Source organism: Canis lupus, chromosome 29 (genome assembly GCF_048164855.1).
Source record: "Canis lupus baileyi chromosome 29, mCanLup2.hap1, whole genome shotgun sequence".
NCBI classification, from domain to species: Eukaryota; Metazoa; Chordata; class Mammalia; order Carnivora; family Canidae; genus Canis; species Canis lupus.
In genome coordinates, this window is record NC_132866.1 from 5,497,382 (window position 1) to 5,518,952 (window position 21,571).

The following is a 21,571-nucleotide window of genomic DNA, read 5'->3' on the forward strand; positions in this document are numbered from 1 at the left end:
CATAGACATTCCAAACTTCATGGCCCCCTTCTGTTCATGCACAAGGAACGAGTGTCTCCCAGCATGCCCAGATCAGGGATGAGCATCTTTCTTGGGAGCCTCAGAAAATCCTCCTCCCTCCAGGATAGACCTGGGATTTACCCAAGACAGAAGATAGTCAATGGTTGGGCTGAGGACTAGCTGAGGGCTACTGGGAGGTACGCTTAGAAGGCAGCCCCAGGCAGTACCATCCACCTAGTCCCAGAGGAGAATGTCATACGTCCCTTGAGAGTAGGGGCTGTGAGAAGATCAACCACAGTAGGACACCTACTGTAGGCTCTAATCCCAGTAGGGAGAGAGCCCATCCCATCACTTTGGGACAAGTGGGCAAGCCTGGCCCCAGGAACAGAGGCAGTGATGATGTAGCAATGGCTCTGCCAGGCTTGGCTGCCCATGGCTTTGCAGAGTGACCAGCAGTCCCAGGAGCAGCGGAAAAATCCCTCAGAAATAATAATGCACGAACTCTCCTTGAGTCCCCTGGAGAAGGAGGAGGGGAACAGGGTCATTGTTTTTAAACCCTGGGAAACAGGGTTTAAAATTGGGAAGTTGCCCTTCCCAATTGCATTTGGTGGTCCGGTAAACAGGGACCATGTGCCACTGCCCCTTGCAGTTGTCAGCACAACTTGGATTATTATCCTGCCACCACCCCTATTCTGCCCTGAGGAAAAAAGGATTCCAATTCTGGGAAGGGTCTACTTGTCCTGCAGAGGTGCAAAGGGCCATTTTTTAAGACAACGGGCTCCAGACAGCATCCAGTCCATCATTCTCACCAGTAAGGAGTTTTTAGGGCACTCCAGAGGTAGGCCTAATTTTTGTCTATAATGCATGACCATGAACTATATTGTACTAATATAATACTTTATAGAACCAGCTCTATACAGATATTTTTAAAAGACGAGTTAAAAGCAAGCATACATAAAGTTGCCATCTTGTCTTTCATCCCCCCGTGGACAAGAGAATAACTGCACAGGTGCCTAGACCAGCTTTGGAGACACCACTGTCCCAGAACCACCAGATATCAAGAGCTTTGAGAGCAGGGACCATGTTTTTTTAAAAAAATTATTATTATTTCAAAAAAAGATGTATGTACTTATTGGAGAGAGAGCACACACATGAGAATGAATGGGGAAGGGCAGGGGAGGAGGGAGAGTTAAAGGGAGAGAATCTCATGTAGACTCCTGGCTGAGTGCAGAGCCCGGCGCAGGGCTTGATCATACAACCCTGAGATCACGACTTGAGCTGAAACCAAGAGTCAGATGCTCAACTGACTGAGCCACTTAGGTGCCCGTAAAATTGTTTTTAGTTGTGGTAAAATATACGTAACAAAATGTACCATCTTAACCCTTTTGAGGTGTACAGACCAGCAGCAGTAAGTACGCTCCCACCGTTGTGCTGCCATCACCTCCATCCATCTCCAGGACTCATCTCATCTTGCAAAGCTGAAAGTCCATAACCACGAAGTAACATCTCCCCTCGCCAGCCTCCCCAGCCCCCCGCGACCCTCCATCCCACCTTCTGTCTCCATGAATTTGACGATTGCACGCACCTCAGCTAAGTGGAATCATAGCGTGCGTTTTGTTTTGTGTCTGACTTATTTCATTTGGCAAAACGTCTCCATGATTCATCCAGGCCGCCCCGCGTGTCAGAACCTCATTCCTCTTTGTGGCTGAGTAATACTCCCCCCCGCCCCATTCTGTTTATCCATTCAGCCGTTAAAGTACACCCGGGTCGTTTGTGCTTTCCGGCCCTCGTGAACAAGGCCGCTGTGACTGTGGGTGCACAAAGACGTCTTTGAGATCCTGCTTCTAATTCTTTTGGGTGCATTCCCGGAAGTGGAGCTGCGGGATCACGTGGTGAAGGCATGTTCAGTTTTTTGAGGCTCCACTATATAGTTTTCCACGGTGGTCTCACTCCTTTCCCTTCCCACCAGCAGGTCAGGAACTGTGTTCTGCTTGGCTCTGTATTCCAATGCCAAGAGCTGTGCCTGCCATCTGGGCGTCAGGTGCTCAAAAAGTGTCCACGGTGTGAATACGCGAGCAAGAGGCAATTGAAATTCCAGTGGGCTCCAGGGAGCCAGGGGTGAGGCGGGGGCGGGGGTGGGAGAGCCTGGACCCTGTGGTCAACAGGAAGCTGCAGCAGCTACCCAGTGGGACCTGGGCTTGGATGCCGAATTACCCGTTTTCCAGCCAGGATGCCAAGAGAGCTGCCACTCCTGAGGATTCAGGCTGTGGCTTTTAAAACTATTTTCACCCTTCTAATTGGCTGGCAGGGTGAATTCTTCGTGTGAAAGAGCAAAGCTCTTAGAATTTCTGTTTTCTTCTTTTCAAAAAGGGCGCTGGCCTGGTCCGGGCCTGTATTCTGGGTTCATTCTGGTTCCCCAATAGAAGGCTCTTTCCTTTGCTTAAAAAATAGGGCTGTCATCCGATTTGAATTTTAACTGCAGGGTGAGGAGCCCAGAGGGAAACCGGAGCCGGGTGAGAGAAAGCGTGCAGGAAACTTAAGGAGGGAGCACTTTGTGGTCGGCCCACAGGGAGGACAAGCGGAATCCGAGGTCTGTTTCCCTTTGGTGGAACAGGTGGCGGGGGGCGACGGCGGGCTGGGCAGAGCAGTCTAGAGTGAAGGGCCCCAGGGCCGAGAACCTGGGGGCTGGTGAGAGGGTGGAGAGCGGATCTGCACGGCCAGGTGGCCTCGCCCCATGCCTGCGTGCCCCGGCACAGGAGGAGGGCAAGGTGCACGGTGGGTGCGGGACACGCATACTGGACAGACTCCCCCGGCAGGTTTCACTCTCCTGCCAGTGAGGGCGCTGCAATCCTTTTGTGCCCCGGCCTGCTCAGGCCTCTCGGAGGCCGCTCAGACAGTTGCCAGCAGTGGCTGGGGGAGGTTGGCCCACCAGGTGATCGAGAGGGAGCACCCCTGAGGAGATGACTCAGGTGTCCTTGTATGTTTCCTAGTAGGGTGTGAGATCCCTTCAAATGCAGCACAGAAATGGAATCCTGTTCCAAAGAGGTGTGCACTCGGCTGCATTCTATCCAAACCTGGTAATAGAAACCCATTGCCCCAGTGAGGAGACTCCTATAACGGTGGAGCACTTACCCATTCAACGAACACTTACTGTGCCCCACCTTATAGTAGGGGATGGGCCCAGATAAGGCTCGAGGTACCCATGCTTGCAAGCTCTGGAGAAACGGTGGGAGGGGAGCTCACCATTAGACAGTCCATTTTCTTTTTTGCTGGTACCCACCAGTGATGTCCAAACAGTGATGGCCGAATGGTGATAGTCAACAGTGATGCCCACACAACAGCCATAGTTACCCTTTCCCTTTACCTGTTTTTTCAATACAACAGGGGATGGCCCTGTGCTCCTTTGGCATGTGTTTAAAAATAACACTTTGTGATATTTTGTCAAGCTTACATGCCCTTGAAGACAGGTTGGAATCAGAGGAAAACCTATAGCGTGGGATGCAGCCTGTGATCTGCGTATTTGAAGGTCCTGGACTTCTGAGTCACACCAGGTGCTTTAAATGGTGCTAACTCAATGTTCTGTGATGAGGGTTGATTCGTGGCCCTTGGTAGTATCCTTATACACAAGATTTATCCCTTATTCCTATATGTGGCTCATTTGTTATTGTGCTATTACATGTAACATTTATTGGGATTCTGTTATGAGCAGGATACTGAGCTGGAGGTTTAGAAGGACCTAATGGAGATTCTGATACTTGTCCCAGTGAGAGCAGAATGGCCACCACCAAAGTGTCTGGGGCACTAGAGGTGAAAGTCAAGGGAGGGACTGGTCACTCGAGGAAGAGATCCTTGAGCCATCTGGGCTGCAGTGAGGGGGTGCCATAGGCGAGTTGGTATTGGACTCAGCCTGGGTTCTCCTGAGAGCAGAGTTTGGGAAACCCCTTGTGGCGGCAGCCAACCTGAAAAGGGCACCCCGGGAGCTGAGGTGAGTGAAAGCCCAGGGTGAATGCAGCTGGAAGGTGGAGAGGCTGGGCCAGGAGCACCGTGAGGCCGGCCAGCCCTGGCAACTCACGTGCCATCATGGGTCAGCTGACGGAGCCTTATGAAGTGCATCTCAGGCCTGTCCTCTGGGCTCTGCCTCCAGCCCCCATAGGCCATGGTGGGCCTACTTCCCACCGGCTACATTTGACTCACAGACCAGAGTTTGCTGACCTCATATGCATTGATGGACAGGCAAGGTGGCCAGACAATTCTTATATTTATATGAAATGACCCAAAAGGTATATTGTACTGGGCCTATTTTACTTTTAGGAAACACACAGAATGTTACACATCTTCGCGTGTGTGTGTGTGTGTGTGTGTGTATGCTCTCGTACATGCACAAAAGATCATTGAAATAGAACCAGTTTTTATAATGTTTGGGAAATCAGTAATCTGCCCATCCTGGCTGTTGGTTTTCATGTTTGAGGATAACCCGACTGGCCACACGCAGTGGGGAGGGGGTCACCTGGTTACCAAGTCAGTGGGTGCTCTGGGGGCTCAGAGGAAGCCCGTCCTCTGCCCAGGACAGGATCACGTAGCACAGGACACGAGCCTGATGGGCGGGTGTGCAGGTAGAGGGCCATTCTCTTCCCATAAATGCCATCCGGGCCTCATTCCCGCAGGTGCCTGCCACTCTGCATTCAGGGAGACAGTCTGGGTGCCACCCAAGCAGCCGCCTGCCTGCTGCCCCAGTGGCAGGGAGGGATCTGCGCCAGGTAGACCTGGGGAGTCGGCGGAGGCTATTCTATTGGTGGGCACTAGTCTTGGGGTTTCCCGGGGAGCTCTGGTTATTTTACTGATAAATACTGCATTTCAGGAAGTTTTCAACACTTTTTTAAAAAAGATTTTATTCATTTATTCATGAGAGACACAGAGAGAGAGAGAGAGGCAGAGACATAGGCAGAGGGAGAAGCAGGCTCCATGCAGGGAGCCCGACGTGGGATTCGATCCCGGGACTCCAGGATCATGTCCCGAGCCAAAGGCAGATGCTCAACTGCTGAGCCACCAAGACATCCCAGTTTTCAACACTTTCATTGAAAATTTAACTCATGCAAGGAAGGAAGCCTGGCCAAGAGTAACAGTGAATACATTTGCGAGTAGAACACCTGGAGAAAGCAGAGTGCGAGTGCTCGGGCTATAGCAGTAGACCTCGCCGTTTGCTGCCCCAGCCCCACCTGCCTTCATTTCCCGCGGGAGGAGGGCGGTGACGGGTGGCCCACACTCCAGGCTTTCGTTTCGGGTAAAATTGCCCCAGGATGTAAATAGCAAATTGAGTTTGCTGTTTTCCTTAAAATTTCAACCTAATCTTTCACCCCCAACTCTTGCTTGTCAAAATATTGCTTTAAAATCCAGCATAGTGTCTAACAAAGCCATTGATTTTCTTTATTCAAAATCTGTTCACACCCTAGAGAGAAAATATGAAAATACCATTCGTTGTCTTCAAATAACGCACTCCTGTCAGTGAGCGTGAGGGAGGGATATGTGATTTCTCCCCAAAGGTGGCTTAGCTCTGGTTTTCCTTTTTTTTTTTTTTTTTAAGATTTTATTTATTTGTGAGAGACACAGAGAGAGAGGCAGAAACACAGGCAGAGGGGGAAGCGGGCTCCCTGCAGGGAGCCCGACATGGGACTCGATCCCGGGACCCCAGGATCACACTTGAGCCAAAGGCTCAGTCTCTGAGCCCCCCCAGGTGTCCCTAGCTCTGTTTTAGAAGTGGCTTAGAATGTGTAATCGGAGCGCTTGCCACACAGCCGAAGCTCACCCAGTGGGTGGTGAGTGAGTGATTACCGATCTCTTGCTCAAGGGACAAGAACATGAGCCTCGTGGGTGAACTGGCAATATTGTTTGTGCCACTGACTTCAGTTTTCTCCCTGGTTTTGTCCCTGGGACCGCTGGCAGACAGATGGCATTGTCAAGGTTTTCAACATTGTCTAAAGACAGAGAAAAAAAAGTTTTCCATTTATGGACGAGGAACAGGCGAGCCTATGAGAAAAGAGGGCCGATACCTTTTCACTTCATTCACCCATGGAGCCAATAGTTAGTGAAATGAGGACACCCTTTCCATCCCGTAACCAGCGCTAGAGCCCAGCGCGGCTGAGTGGCTTCAAGGCAACGGCATTCGGGAGCTAACTTGCATCCTCTTCCTAACTGGGTTAAAAGGCACAGGATCCCACAATCAGCCATTCCCAGCCCTCTGTTTTGGCCTCAAACCTCAGCAGGTGGGAAGAGAGAGGAGGAGACACACACTGCATTGGTCCTACGTGCGACTGTGAATTCCACCCATGACGGTTTGGATGCACGTACAGCGAGCATGGTGCCTTTGAGGAGAGAGAAAACTTCAGCTCCCACCTGATGAGTGAGGCGCCCATAAATAAAAATGCCATTCCCCCTCCACCCCGAAAGGAAAAACAAATTATGAATTCAGAAATTCATAGTCATTTGGTTTTATTGTTGCCTAATGCTTTTTAGATCTGCGCGGGGCCCTGCAGAAAATCAACTCTGAAACTCTGCATAATTAGGACATTTTTCATAGTCGTAAATGCTAATCCCATTGGAGAACAGATTAAGAATTCACAGGCATGAATTTCTGGCATCAGGTACCTGCAGTTCCTTTTCTTTTTGAATAATTCATTATTTAAATACTTCGCCGCGCATCCTATGCAGCCCCGCGTGTTGTATCGGGGGCAGGGGAGAAATAAGAGATTAATTTCCCATATATTTCAACGCTAAACACATTCAGGCCTTGTTGGTGTTGATTTGGTGTCGTTGGATGGCAATTGCTAACAATGTTACAGTTTTAGTCACCCTAGGGACCCATTTAGGGAAATTAAATAGAATTTCTGCAGGACATTAATAAGGTCAGAGAGCTAACTTTTATAGGTGACTGAGTTCTTTGGTTTAAGAAGAAAAAAATAAAACAGCAAAGGATTCGGAAAGGTGTTTTCCGTAGAGTGGGGATTATTTGTAGCAAATGGGGTTTCATTCAGTGCTTCCCCATTTTTGGCCATGAGCTTAATGATAAAATGTGGGGACAGAAGGTGAAATGTGACACCCTTCAGGTGACTTTTGTCCACCCACAGGTGTGTGTGTGTGTGTGTGTAGCAGCACATGTCTAATCCTTCAAGACTCCGTGCCCTATCTTTTCTTATACAAGGTCTGTATCAGGTCTTTTCTTGAGGTCCGCACCAGTGTGGTGCAAGTCTCCCTCGTGGAAAGCACTCCCGGGGAGGGGGATCCCTGGGTGGCTCAGTGGTTTAGCATCTGCCTTTGACCCAGGGCGTGATCCTGGGGTCCCAGGATCGAGTCCCACATCGGGCTCCCAGCATGGAGCCTGCTTCTCCCTCTGCCTGTGTCTCTGCCTCTCTCTCTCTCTCTCTCTCTGTGTGTGTCTCTCATGAATAAATAAATAAATAAAATCATTAAAAAAAAATGGAGGTGAGGAATTTGTAGTATCTTAAAAAAAAAAAAAAAAAAAAAAAAGCACTCCCGGGCTGTGAGGAGCTCCCTGTCCAGGCGTCTGTGCCTCTGCTGAGCAGTGAACTCCTCGTGAGAACAGTGTGAGTTTCGTCTGTGTGTCACTGGTGCTGGCAATGCCTGGCACACACAAGTGCTTTGCACGTGCTCGTTTAATGAATGAATCAATTTTCAGAGACTCGGTCCAAACTCCGTTGGTTGCAAGTGACAGAAACTCAATTTGAATAGCTTAAGCCTAAGGGAGAAAGTAGTATAAAGATCTAGAGTCTCACTTGGAACCCACGGGCGGGCAGGAACCAGGGCTCCAGGGCCATCAGGATGCTCCCGGTTTCTGGCCTTTGGCTCTCTCAGTGGCTGTTGCCGCCTCCACCCACCACACCCGGTGTGTGCCGTCTTGTGGCATCCGCCCCCTTGCTTGCTCTGTTCCAGGACCCAGGATTCTCCAGGACGGACTGTGACTGGCTCTGTTCTGGCTGGATGCACACCCCTGAGCGAGCCAACTGAGGTCAGCTGTCCTTATAAGACAGGCCAGGGGCCCCTGGGGGGCTCAGTCGGTGAGGCGTCTGCCTTTGGCTCACGTCATGATCCTGGGGTCCTGGGCTCGAGTCCTGCATTGGGCTCCCTGCTCAGTGGGGAGTCTGCTTCTCCCTCTCCCTCTGCTGCTCCTCCTGCTTGTGCTCTTTCTCGCTCTCGCTCTCTCAAATAAATAAATAAAATCTTAGAAAAAAAAAAAAAAGGCCAGCTCCCATGGGGTGGAGGTTGATGGGAGAGTTCACAGGACAGTGTTCAGTGTCCTGGGCCAATACGGGCCCACGCGATGGCATCACACAGTCCCATGCCACTCTCTTGTGGTGGTAGATGTGACTGGCTTTCTGTCTCTGGGTGAGAATTAGCTTGATGTGGGTTTGTGCCTGGTACTCCTCCTTCCTTTTTTTTTTTTTTTTTTTAAGATTTTATTTATTTATTCATGAGAGACCCAGAGAGAGGCAGAGACACAAGCAGAGGGAGAAGCAGGCTCCATGCAGGGAGCCCCATGTGGGACTCGATCCTGGGACCCCAGGATCACGCCCTGGACTGAAGGCAGTTGCTTAACTGCTGAGCCACCCCGGCGTCCCAGTACTCCTCCTTCTACTGGGTGTTTTGTTTTTGTTGTATCTGACATTAAAAACTTGCATTTGAATAGGTTTAAAAAATATATACTTTACAAATGCGCTTGAGTGAATCAACCCCCCACCCCGTTCTGGGCAGCACTGCGTGGTGGACGGAGTCCTGGAATTCAGGTCTCACAGTGTCCAGTTCAGTTCCTCTTTCCCCTGAACAGAGTTCCTGCCTTATTAAAATAACGTGTCCAGGAGTTTACCACTCTGAGAGTGCTTGTCCTTTCTAGGCGACCGCGGCTGGTGATTGTCGAGCACGTGCCCAGTGCCAGGCTGGCCCAAGTGCTTTACGTGTTCCAGTTTTTTCCAGATCCACAGAAGCCCAAAGGAGGAAGGTACTGGTGTTATCCTCTGAAACAGGTGGGGACGGTGAGGCAGAGGGTGGTCTGCAGTTCACCGAGGTTGTAAGAGCCATTGCTGTGAGTGCCCGAGGGAGCAGGGGCTTCTGGTTAGACTGGTGGCAGGGGTGGCCCTGATGAGAATGAGGAGCACTGGATCCAAGGCTGGACAGGGGGTGTGAGCCCCCCCAAGCCCCTCCTCAGTGGCTCAGGCAGGAGGAGGCCTCCATCTGCAGAGGGTCTGCTGCCTTTCCTGGGGAGGCCTCCCCTGGGCGGGGAGCTGCCCTCCACACTGTCCCTGTGTAACCTGGATCGACAGGCCCCACATGGAGCAGCCAGGGGCTTGGTGACAAAGGAACGGAAGGCTGATGGGAGGGGGCTTGTCTGTAATCACATGCTACTTTGGGGGGTCCATCCCCCGGCTGTGCTCTTTCCTTCCCCCTGGGCCTCTGCTTCTTGCTCCGGGTGATGAGGGATTGGATCTGACAGTGCTGAGGTTTCCTTCCAGGGCTGAGAATTCTGAAGACCTATGCAAGGTCACACTAGTGCTTTCTCTTGCGGCTGCAGAAGCTGGTGGAAGCCCAGATCTGCCTATGACCTTGGCAGAGGGAAGAGCCACCTACAGCCTTGGTGATCTTTGGAGTCTCCACAGATCACCCTTCCCTTCCCCTCCCTTCCCCTCCCTTCCCCTCCCTTCCCCTCCCTTCCCCTCCCTTCCCCTCCCTTCCCTTCCCTTCCCTTCCCTTCCCTTCCCTTCCCTTCCCTTCCCTTCCCTTCCCTTCCCTTCCCTTCCCTTCCCTTCCCTTCCCTTCCCTTCCCTTCCCTCTTGCCACTGCTGGATGAGGACAGATAGGCATCAGTAGGAGCTGGTTCAATGGTGACTGGATATAGGGAATAGTGTTCACGCACCCAAAGAGCCAAGCAAATGCCCTCTTCCCTTTCTGTCCTTGTTTAATTTTATTTCTTTATTGCTCAAATTTCTCTCCCGGCTGTCTTGATCAAAGAGCTTCCAAATTTCAGATGGCGCCCCATGGTGTAACTCACTGGGGAGCATCCAGCCTGGCTCTCAGGCTTGGATCTTGGTGTGTCGCCCTTCCTGTGGGAACCATGCTGCCATCAGCTGGGTCCTGACAACTTCATTGACATCCTGGGGAGGACCACGGGGAGAACGGACAGTGTTCTGCTTAAGGGACAGTCAACCCCGCTTCACGGTGCGGATCACAGGGAATGACTATGAGTCTCATGTCTTAACAGTCAAATGAGAACATCGGCCTAAATTTTCTCTGAGCTCTTTCCCTCTCCTTTGTTTTCGTTCTCAGCTTCAACATTCCCGTTGCCTCAAAAGGTGGGAGTTCAACATTTCCAGTCCAGGTCCTGGCCAGCCGCCGCCTCTAGCAGGAGGGGGTCTGGTTCTGGGCCAGGGGAATGCATTTGGAGTCACTTGCTCATTTAGCCTCTCCCCACTCCCCCCCCCCCCCCCGGTCCCCCATCCCGCCCGAGCCTTCGAGTGGGGCCGGAGGATTGTTCAGGGGGCATCTGTGCTGAAAGCCGAGAGGGAGTCGCCCGCAGAGGAGAGAGCTGTGTGAGGACTCGGAAGACGGCCGCCGTGCCCGTCATCAGCTCTCTCCTGGCCCAACCCTTGATCTAAGTCTGGTAATTTCCACCTTCTAAATTACTGGCTTAACAGAAATGGTACCAAAACGTGAAATGAAATGAGTAGGCGTACGTCATGCACCTGCATTTCCACACGATTCACAAGCCAGTGATTCTCAGCATCGTGCGAATCTCCACTATGTCACTGGTTAGAGAACTGTGCCACGTAACTTGGGCAGAAGACACGCAACCACGCAACCATGTACCAAGGCCTTGGAAATGATGCCCAGGTGACCGTGCGACACGTCTCTCTTTCCTCACTGTCTCACTCCCCTGGTGTCCCTGTGAGTTGGTGATTCCAGTTGTTCTCATGGGAGACCCAGGCTCAGGCTGGTGGCGGGACTTTGCCTGGCTCTGGCCCAGAGCCGTCACTACGCTGTCCCCGCCCGCCAGGGACACAGCGCTTCCTAACAGAGCGGGCTTTCCATCGCCTGCTGCATCGTCGCTCCTCTGCGCCGGGCCCTCTTCCTCTCTTGAATGTGTTTCTTATCTGCCCGGGGCTGAGGTCACTCTCCGTGTCGGCAGGAGCCTGCGCTCGATCCTTTCCTTCCTGGGGAGAAAAGGCAGGGATCGTGCAGAGGCAGCGGGGGTCGCCCGTGGCTCCTTTGCGCGGCACAGTCAAGAATCCGTCGGGATTCGAGGGGCCCGACCCGCAGGACACGTGGAACCTCTCTGCACCCGGCAGGGCTGGGGACAGCGGGAAAGGGGGGGGCCTTTGAAACCAGAGACGGCTTTGGGTGACCCGAGAACACAGGTAGAGGCACCGGAGACGGAGGGACGGCAGGCGGCCAGCGTGCTTTGAAGGCACGTAGAGGTCACCCCGGAGCGGCCGGCCCCTTTGCGGCTGGGGCCCGGGCACCAGGACCGTCCCCGCTGGGGCCCTTCCCGAGGCTCTCCTGCCGCACCCAATACCTGGATCAGACAAAGAAAATCGTGTCTGCCAGGCTCCCCAGCTGAAGTCACAAGATTCCGAGTATCATGCGGCACCCTGGAATTCCTACAAACACCCATCAGGAGGGGTGCGCCGCCTGCCACTCGGACACGGCCGGGCACCCGACTTTTCAGATAAGAGCATTCAGTACGGGCTTGAGAAACCATGTGATGGTCATGGATTTCGTGAAGAGTAACTGGTTCCCCGCCCAGAGAAGAGCCCAAGTCTGCATCATCCAGATGTACCAAGGCCTGGAGACGGCCGAGCGGGCGGCCGGCAGATATGAGGTACGGCTGGAGCTGGGGGGAGCGGTGGGCGCACCGCTGATGTGGAGAAGCTGGAGGCGCCCCTCGCCGGATGGTGCAGGTGTTTTGACTGGTCTAATACATGAATCGCCTTATTTGTACGATTCCCCCGGCAAGCTGGGAAAAGACGTTTTCGCCTCTCCTTTTAGCGTTTGAGATACGGGAAGGGGGCGGGGGGCAGCATATCGCAGGAGTGTCCTTTACACATGACCCACATCTGCATTTGCAAACACTTAGTAGGGACCAGCGAGCTCATTTGTATCCGCGTTTGGAAACCGCAGGATGTGTCTGCCAGTTAGAGAGCCCTAGCTCTGTTCGTTTGTAATCATCCGTCTTTAGAAACAAATTCCCATTTGTTTTCTGGCGCCTTATGTAGAAAAAGTATCTATGGCTTGCCTTGCTGGAGTTAAAATTGCATGATTTAAGCCAGGCCCGGAAGCGTGGCCTTTTTGCTCCTTTGAGAGGGAGTCCTAATTTTTAAACAGAAGCGACTTTTTTTGGGGGGAGGGTGATGGGGGTGAGGAGAAAGAGAGAATTTTGGAGTTTAGAATGTCAAAGTGAGATAAACACATCCCTCAGACATATTTGCATTCTGCAACTGGTGTGAGGCACGAGCAGTTATCTTTCAGAGAGTAAACACGCATGAAATCCGACCCGCTCGTTACTGTACATGTAATAAATTATGAATGTCGTCGTAATTGACTCCTCTATAGCTCACTTACCTATCTCTTTTGATAAAGGTAACAGGTAAATTATCAGTGTTTTTGAAATGGGAACCTTTCCGAATGTTGATGCCCGTTGTTAGGAGGGCCTTCGCCCTGAATGCTGGCAAAGACCCCACATCTTTTGTTCCCCACTCCGGGCTTCCTCATTTCAGGGCAATGCCAGAACCTGTTCTGCAGGGTTCAAGGCTGGCTTCTTCCAGTTGCAGCCCTGGGATTGTGAATTTCCATGTTCACAACAGAGATATAGAGGCCTCAGAAATAATGGCGTTAATTAAATTCAGTAATAGTTGTTCATTAGTTCATTGTCCAATCAACCAGAGCAAAAGGTGTGCAATTAGAATATAATTGAAGGAAACCAGAGATATTATTATTCACAAGTAATTAATTGGATGGAGACAGAATTTTATCATTGTATAATTTTAGTTCAGGTTACTTTTCGATTCTCCAGAGAGAGAAAGACTTGTTGAATTATGCCATCTTGCATTTTGCAGACGTGTTCTTGGCTCCAGTTTAAGCCTTAAGTGACAGAGAGCAGCTCTGGTGTCCTGTTTTTTTCTTTTTCTTTTTTTTTTTTTTATGAATAAAACTTCATTTCTCCCTATAGCGACACTCAAGGCGACAATGTGGAGAAGTACATCTTTGCAGGAGATTGTAAAAAGCTTTAAGCGTGCTGACAGTCACAGCTGCTGCTTTGTGTCCCCCACACCTCCCACCCCCAATTACCAGTTACAGTCAACAAGTGGAGGTTGTATGCCTGCCACCTGGCAGTAACCTGGAGTCTTGATTCTTATGTGAAAATGAGTCTGAGGCCCTCCCATAGCCATCAGGCCCCCAGCTGGACGGACCTCACCATGTCTGTGATTTGGGAAGTGGTCTAGGCAGGGCCCACTTTGCTCAGGGGCAGGTCAGGTTTGAAACCCAACATCGGATCCTTGCCTCCTTTCCCTCTTACTTCTGAGCTCTGCCCTTATAGAGGCAAACATGTCAGAATTTAAAATATTCCATATCCATTGAACTATTCATATTATTCCCACTGGGGCATGTCAGCGCTGTTTAAATTAGGAATTCCAGGAAGGAGTCAACTTCCTTGCTCAGTTTCCAAGCTGAACTGATGATAGAGCCCAATTAACAGCCTTGGGGCCCTGTTAGACTTGGCCCCAGTGACCCCTTCTCTCTCGCCAGCTCCAAGGCCATGGGTTAACCTGCCTGGGCTGTGACCACAAAGTACCTGATGGGGTGAGAAATGAACAGGGTCACTGAAATGAATGCTCAGTGCACAGAGGTGCTAAGTTAAAGAAACTAGCTGATTCTCCAGTAAAAGTGAGTTTTGGAAATTTTGTTTCTGTAAAAACCTTATGCATTTCAAGTCCCTCCCATGAGGACCTACAAATCCACTCCAGTGGAGTTGAATGTCTAAAACTGGCATTTCTCTAAAACTGTTGTCTTTGTCCTGGGCTGTGTTAATGCCTGAAGAGGCTGCCTCTCATCTGAGATAAGCAGTGGCTCAGCCCAACTCTGTCCCAGGGGTGGTCCAGCCACACTTGTTCCCTTACTTAAACTGCCTTTTAATAGGAATGTACAGCTGACCTGTTTGTCTGAAATGTAAGTAGGATGGGAAATAGATGGTGGCGAGGGGTTTGCAACGCCTTGATCCCTGCTGATTCCAAAATGCTCCAAACTATTAAAAACACAGTGTGCTAAGGGCCTTTCTCTCCCTGCCTAGATATCTGATAGACTTCAGACTTAAAAATAGCCAGAACCGAGTAATGGGACGGACCTGCGCTTGAGTCCTAGCCACTGATCACACTGCAAACATGGCCACATCCCGAGAGTCCTTACAGAAGCAGAGCAGGGATGGTTTCCACTTGAGGGGAACCACGTGGAATTCAGAGATGTGCTTGCATCTCCTAGAGTATGGATATGAGCTAGCATCTCCTAATTGATTGTTGAGAACTTTCTGCTTATAGGCACAGGCTGGGGCATGCAAGTCAAGTCTCATCCATCCGTCTTCTCTTGGGTGACAGTTTCTAATACATTTAATCATTAGATGAGCCAGAGAAAATTTCTGTATGTGGTAATCGCCTTGTGGCTATGCTTTTTAAGATTTCCTAAAACTTCTATTATTTCTATCTCTCCTTCCTACTCATCCTTTTTTTTTTCTTTTGGATTTGGCAGTGATGCTCAATTCTGGCTGACTGCAAGAATCATGGCAAACTGTTATTTTTAAATTTTTTTTGACATGCAAAGATTGCACACATTTAAAGTATAAATTTTGATGAGTTTGGACATAGGCACACACCCATGACAGCCATCAATCACCACAATCAAGGTTCTAAACGTATCCATCACCTCTAAACATTTCCTATTTTCTTGTGCATGTGACTTTTTTGTTTGTTTGTTTGTTTGTTTGTTTTTTGTTGGTAAGGACGCTTAACATGAGATGTGTTCTCTTACTGTATTTTAAAGGGTGTTAACTCCATGTTGTTAACTATAGGCACTCGTGTTGTACGGCAGAGCTCTGGACTCACTAATCTATCATGTAAGCTTTACACCCACTGAGCAACAGCTTCCTGTTTCCCCTTCCCCAGTCCCTGGCAACCACCATTCTATTTTTGGCTTCTATGAGTTTGGTTTAGATGCCTCATATAAGTGGAATCATGTGGCATTTGTCCTTCTGTGATGGACTTATTTCCCTGAATGTAAAATCCTCTGGTTTCTCCCATGTTGTCACAAGTGTAGGAATTTCTCATTTTTTAAGCCTGAATAATATTCCATTGCATGTATATACTACATTAAAAAAAAGTCTGTTCATCTGTTGATGGACCATTTGGGTTATTTCCTTATGGTGAACTTTTAACACTGATATATGCTCATAGCCCAGCCAAGGCCATTGTGACCCAGGGCAGGTGTGTGGGGTTGTGTTGTATTCCTTTAAAGAGGATTGAACTTAGTTCCCGTGTGAGGTGAAATTACCTGCAAATGGTCTGATCCTTGTGAGGCTGACTTTTCCGCACACTTTAATCTAGGGGATTTGTCCTCAATAAGTGATGATTTTGTCCCCAGGCTATATTTGATAAAGCCTGGAGACACTTTGGTTGTCACAGCGTGGGGAAGATGCTACTGGTACCTACTGAGGAGGGGCCAGGGATGCTGCTAGATATACTGCTGTGTCCAGGGCTGTCTTCCACCACCAACAGCAAAGACTCACCTGGCCTGACATGTTCACAGTGTGGAGGCTGAGAAGCCCTGGCCTAGGGCTAATTGAGCCCCCACTGTCAAAGTACAACCCTTGGGAGGACTCTACTTAATGCCCCATGTGTGGGGGAGAACTTTCCACCAGGGCCAGTAGGAGCATGAACTGTTTCTAGCCCTGGGAAAGGTCCTAGAAGCATCTCACCTACTACTTTCTGGTAGTTCTTTTTCTGGTTTTATGCAGTTTTCTCTTAAGCATGCGAAAATCAGTATTCAGCCAGAGACTGGAGGGACCTGTTGCTGGTTGCTGGAGTTCTCTTTCCCTGCAGTTCACTCCTCTTCAGAATTTAGCCCCAAATTCTAGCTGGCTCAGCTTCTTGGAGTCTTGATCTCTGCCTCCTTTGCTCAATGCTCCTCTCTTGAGCTTCTGCTTTGTGCTCTTCAGCCTGAAAACTGCCTCTGGGTAGGGACAATTGTAGGGCTTCCTCCTGTCATGCCCCCTCCCTCCAGGATCATAGACCCCATTGCTTCATAGCTTTTGTCTTTCTGCTCCATCGTAGCTGGAAGTGGAAGCGCCCCCCTAGGTAGTTTTAATGTCCCACCAGGGTTGAGACATGCCACTTTGGGCTTTGCCGAATGTCTTCTTGGGTTGGGGTGAGCCCTAGGTCATAGGAGATAGAAGTACTCAGGTTTTAGGTGCTTGGACTTCAAGATAACTTTATTTGGAGAATGAAGAAGTCAATGAGAGGAAACAGGAAGTAAAACAAATATTCCCTTTCTTCTCACAGTTACCAAACGGGGCAAAATGATGTGCCCATTTCCAAATCAAGCCAGAGAGACGTGGCCAGATCAGTCTTCACGGTCTCATGTTTCTTCCTGAGGTCTTGGCCTCCAGCAAGGCTTCTGCTAGATCGGCCGGTGGCTCTGGCTGTGGTGTAGGCAGTGAGCTCTCCAAGGAAAGAGCACTGAGAAAAGGCCATTGGACAAAGGACAATAAATATTCCCATCACCTTTGCCGCCCCACTGGCAGGTCAGGAACCCCTGCCTCACCCCAGGCCCTGCTTCTGCCTGTGTGTGTACTTGTGCTCGGATGGGAGCCTCGGCCACTCACCTCTCTGCTGACAGCAGCTGGTGGTCTTCATGCAGGTGCAGGAGGAGGCAAATCCAGGAAGCAAAAGATGAAACAATCACTTGTGGGGTCTCTGGGCTGCTCACTCGGCACATTCTTCCAGGCTCTCCCCACAGGTGTCAGTGGGAGGCTGGACATTAGAGGGCAAGGTTCTTAGCAGGTGCCGTGGGTCGGAGGGCTGAAATGAAGTTTGTGGCATCAGCAGGCACCTCTGGTGGTTGAGGTCTCCAGAATAGCTGTGCTGTGAATGCTCTGTTAGAGGTGACACGTGACTCGATCTGGAACACTTGCAGTCCCTTGAGATCTATCTGACACTGCTGTGGTCAGTGTGCATCAGGACATTGGGCATGGGTCGGGGACTCAGTGTCCACATTTCAGCCAAACCAAGGGAGGGGTGATGGGAGGTGAACGGTGGCCATGTGGCTAAGTGTGAGGACACTGGCTTGAACCTGGGGTCTTGCTAGATGAGTGGCCTTGGGAAGCTTCTTGACTGTTTTGAGGCCTAGTTTCCTCACCTGTGTTCATGAGAACCATGACATCTACCTCCTAGGTTTGCCGCAGGGATGAAGGGAGACAATCTATACAAAAGGCTAAGCCTCAGGCCTGGCAGAGAGGCAGCATCTCATCAAGGTGAGTTGTTGCTACTCACGTTCCAATATTGCCTTTCTCTGCTGTCCCCAACCCTGCTGCGAAGGCGTGGCCCCTGGGACCAGGCTGATTGTAACCAGTGCTTAGAGGAGACTGCTCCGGGCATGCAGTCCTGTTTAAATTGGGGGTGAACATCCCTACTCCTCCTCCCCCACACTCAGAGTGCCAGGTGACAGGGACTTGTAACCTTCGGTGCTCTTGGCTCAGGGTAATCCATTCCCCAAGCAACTCAGACATTAGTCAGCAAATTGGCCCTGAGCCGAATGCACAGTTTCCGCTCACAACCCACCTAATTCTGTGGTCAGTGGCCAATTCCACCTTTGACAAGGGACTGTTGAGAATTGAGTTCATACACATCTGATTCCTGCCTGTGAAAGCTGGGGAGAAGGCAGGAAGTGTTAACAGAACGTGTTCCATGTGAGATGCACCCTCCCTTCGAAGAGCCACAGGGATATAAAGGAGTTCACCACCCCCAGGAAGGATGGAATGCCCCTCATGCTTTAGTGTACTCTAGAATCCTCAGGAAAACATTCAAGCAATGTAGACCTGGGACTCTGGGAAGGGTGGGATCCAGAAATTTCTGTTTTTAACATGAAATCCAAATGATTTTTTTAAGATTTAAAAAAATTTTATTTATTCATGAGACACAGAGAGAGAAAGAGAGAGAGAGAGAGAGAGAGAGAGAGAAAGAGAGACACAGGCAGAGGGAAAAGTAGGTTCCCCATGGGGAGCCCAATGTGGGACTCAATCCCAGGACCCCAGGATCACGCCCTGAGCTGAAGGCAGACACTCAACCACTGAGCCACCCAGGTGCCCCCTAATCCAGGTGATTTGGATGCAGGTCCAAATATGGAACTTCCAGGCTGATATTTTCCAACTGCACAAGCCAAGAAGGAGACAACAAAGAAGCCCAAGTGACTGGCCTGTGTTGAGAAAACTGGAGCCAAGGGGCCCAGGGCGGGGGAGGGGAGGCATGGTCAGAGAGGAGAGTGGCTGGGCCACCGTGTGCCAGGAGAACTGAGAGACAGAGATGGAACAAAAGGGGCTGTTGTCTGATCCCTCAATTGCCTCATTGATCCTCACCACAGCTGTGTGGGGCACATGAGCCCTATTTTTCCAAAGAGAAAGTTGTGTGAGGCCCAATCACTGATGCAGGCTGCATGGGGACACAGGGGCAGGAGGAGGAGGGTCTGCCTCAGTTATGTCTTGCTCTGAGGTTGTGCTTCTGGCATGGTGCTGAGGAGTGGGGAGATGAGGGAGCAGCACTTATCCTGACAGCAGCGACTAGGAACCCAGGGGTCTTTGGGGTTGACTGTAGACAAAGCCAACTATGCCAGGATCTGGTGGTAAGAGATAATGATACCTTTGCTCTGACTTGCTCTCTCCCTCTGCTTCAGGAATCTTTCCTTCCCACAGCTCTTTCACCAAGCATCTCCTCCTGGTCCTTAGGTCCCACATAGGTCCTCACTGACCTCAGTGTTGTCCCATGTTCTCTTTCCTCTCTGGTGGAGCAGATGGATTAAAGAGGAAATATTGGGCTGACTTAAAAAAAATTATCAAGGACCTACTCTGTGCTAGGAACTGTGCTGGTGCTGGGAACACAGAGGTCCAAAAGGCAGGGTTCCTGCCCCTGCTTATCATCTGTTGAAAAGGCAGCCATCCTAATGAGTGCCAAGTCAAGGTGTCTACACTGAGCTGTAGGCAAGGCTGAGAAGGAGACATTTGGGCATGTTCGTCATGGAAGATGAAGGGAGAGTGAGAATATGGGGCCTGGGTGGAGAAGGAAAAGACATTTCAGGCAGAAGGAATGGCAGCTCCTGGGTACTGGCACAGAAAGATCACACGTAAGTAGAACCCTGTGGTCTCTAGAATTACAGCTAGAATTTGCAGGGCACAGTTCCTGGGAGGAGGGAGCCAGGCAAAGAAAGAGTTTTGAAATTTGGATCTGTGGCTAAAAACTAATCTATGTGAAAATCCATGAGGCCAGACAAAGAACAGCTGACAAGGAAAGAACAGTTGTTAGGAAGCCATAAGATGAACAATTCTCGGGGCTCACTCAGGGCCATGGATTGTTTAAGTTTCTCACCATCCAGAGTAGAAAGACCTCACTGAGTAGAGGGTAAATTCAGTAGAGATTCTAGAAGGGTCGTGCCTTGGATGGATGCCAAACTAGCCCTAGAGTAAAGGCTACCCTATATCCATCCTATAACAATTTTGGAAACAATTCTTGAAAGAATTTGGCTCCTCCACAAGTAGTTTAATTGCCTGCCAAAACTATGATCAATACTCTTTCATGGATTACAACAAAATTCAGCAAGCAATAATATAAAATTAAAAAGATCTAGCATCCAGACAAAGCTCACTAGACATTCAAGGAACAGGAAAGCATGATTCTTAACCAGGAGAAATCATGATTAATAGCAACAGATTTATCAATGACAGTGATGATGGAATTAAAAAGCAATGATTTTTTTTAAAAAAAGCTATTACAAGACTATTGTTTTCCCTTTATTTTTTTTAATTTTTATTTATTTATGATAGTCACAGAGAGAGAGAGAGAGAGAGAGAGAGGCAGAGGGAGAAGCAGGCTCCATGCACCGGGAGCCTGACGTGGGATTCGATCCCGGGTCTCCAGGATCGCGCCCTGGGCCAAAGGCAGGCGCCAAACCGCTGCGCCACCCAGGGATCCCTGTTTTCCCTTTAAATTCAAGAGTTTGAGGATCCCTGGGTGGCTCAGCGGTTTGGCGCCTGCCTTTGGCCCAGGGCGCGATCCTGGAGTCCCAGGATCGAGTCCTGCATCGGGCTCCCTGCATGGAGCCTGCTTCTCCCTCTGCCTGTGTCTCTGCCTCTCTCTCTCTCTATGTCTATCATGAATAAATAAATAAATAAAGTCTTTAAAAAAATAAATTCAAGGGTTTAAGAGAAGATACTACCACGACGGAGAAAGAAATAGTTGATATAAAAATCCACCAAATAGAACTTACAGAGAAGGAAAAGAAATGACACTACCTGAAATGGAAATTTTACTAGATGGGATTAATAGGAAATTGGATGCTGCAGAAGAGAAGGTCAGTTAAATTTCTAAACTGAAGACCGAGAAAAAGGAGAGGGAGGAGAGGGAGAGGAGGGGATGAGGGGAAGAGAGAGAGAGAGAGAAAGAAAGCCTGAGTGACCTGTAGGACAACATTGGTATCAAGAGATCCAACACACATATAATTAGAATCTCAAAGAGTAGAGCAGAAATGAGGGTAGAAAATGATTTGGAGAAATAATGGCTGAAAAGTTTCCAAATCTACTGGAACATATGTCAATGCATTGCCTGTCAAGTACATGTATAGAGTCCAGATCATCAAGCTCAGCCCATCCTGTGTAAATAGTATATATTTCAGTGTCTCCCAGTGGTGGTCACAGGGCTGTCAATCAGAGTTCTCCTGTGCAAGGAATATGTTTGCTTCTTTGTGATCATGCTGCATAATTCACTGAGGCAGTGTGCTTATTTATTTATGGCTGAGATAATATCAATTTAGTGCAAGATTGTTTTTAGCTCCGATGGGCTATGAGAAAAGGGAAAAGCAATCTGGCAGATGTTATCTGTATGATTTTTCTATTCCTGCAAAACAAATGATCATGTAATTGGCTTAAAATGATACCTACTTATTATTTCACAATTTTGTAGGCTGGATATCCTGGTGTGGGTTAGCTGGCCCCTCTGCTAATGTCTCTCCAGGCTGAATCAAGATGTCAGATAAGGCTGTGATCTCACCTGAGGCTCAGGGGCCTCTTCCAACATCACTGGTTATTGTCAGAATTCAGTTCCTTGTGGTCGGAGGACTGAGTCCGCATTCTGTTGGTGGCACTCTCAGCTCCTGGAAGCTGTCCTCAGGTCCCTGCCATGCAGCACCAGCCATAGGCAGTTCACATGTTTGCTTGCTTATTCATGGCTAGAAGGACAATCTGCTGCTCTGAACATTCCTGACT

General features: G+C 49.7%; 1 protein-coding gene and 1 long non-coding RNA gene across 18 annotated transcripts in view; one reads left to right on the top strand and one right to left on the bottom strand.

The window, feature by feature from the left end:
- Positions 1–2,566: 2,566 nt before the first annotated feature.
- C29H10orf90 (chromosome 29 C10orf90 homolog) overlaps positions 2,567–21,571 on the top strand; it is a 214,542-nt gene continuing 195,537 nt past the window's right edge. For 2 of the 17 annotated variants that reach the window (XR_012020418.1, XM_072804898.1), the window contains exon 1: positions 11,099–11,881. Coding sequence is in view for 8 of the 17 variants with exons in the window: in XM_072804898.1 (XP_072660999.1) it covers positions 11,642–11,881 (240 nt within the window). In the remaining 9 variants the exon portion in view is untranslated. Of the gene's footprint in view, positions 2,591–11,081; positions 11,882–18,789; positions 18,940–21,571 lie in introns of those variants that run through there. The other 15 variants (XM_072804899.1, XM_072804904.1, XR_012020427.1 and 12 more) reach the window with 14 other exon arrangements.
- LOC140620522 (uncharacterized) lies at positions 16,518–17,986 on the bottom strand. Its single transcript, XR_012020278.1, has 3 exons — positions 17,883–17,986; positions 16,928–17,123; positions 16,518–16,781 (listed from the first exon to the last, which is right to left on the bottom strand). It is a non-coding gene; the product is annotated as an uncharacterized lncRNA (long non-coding RNA).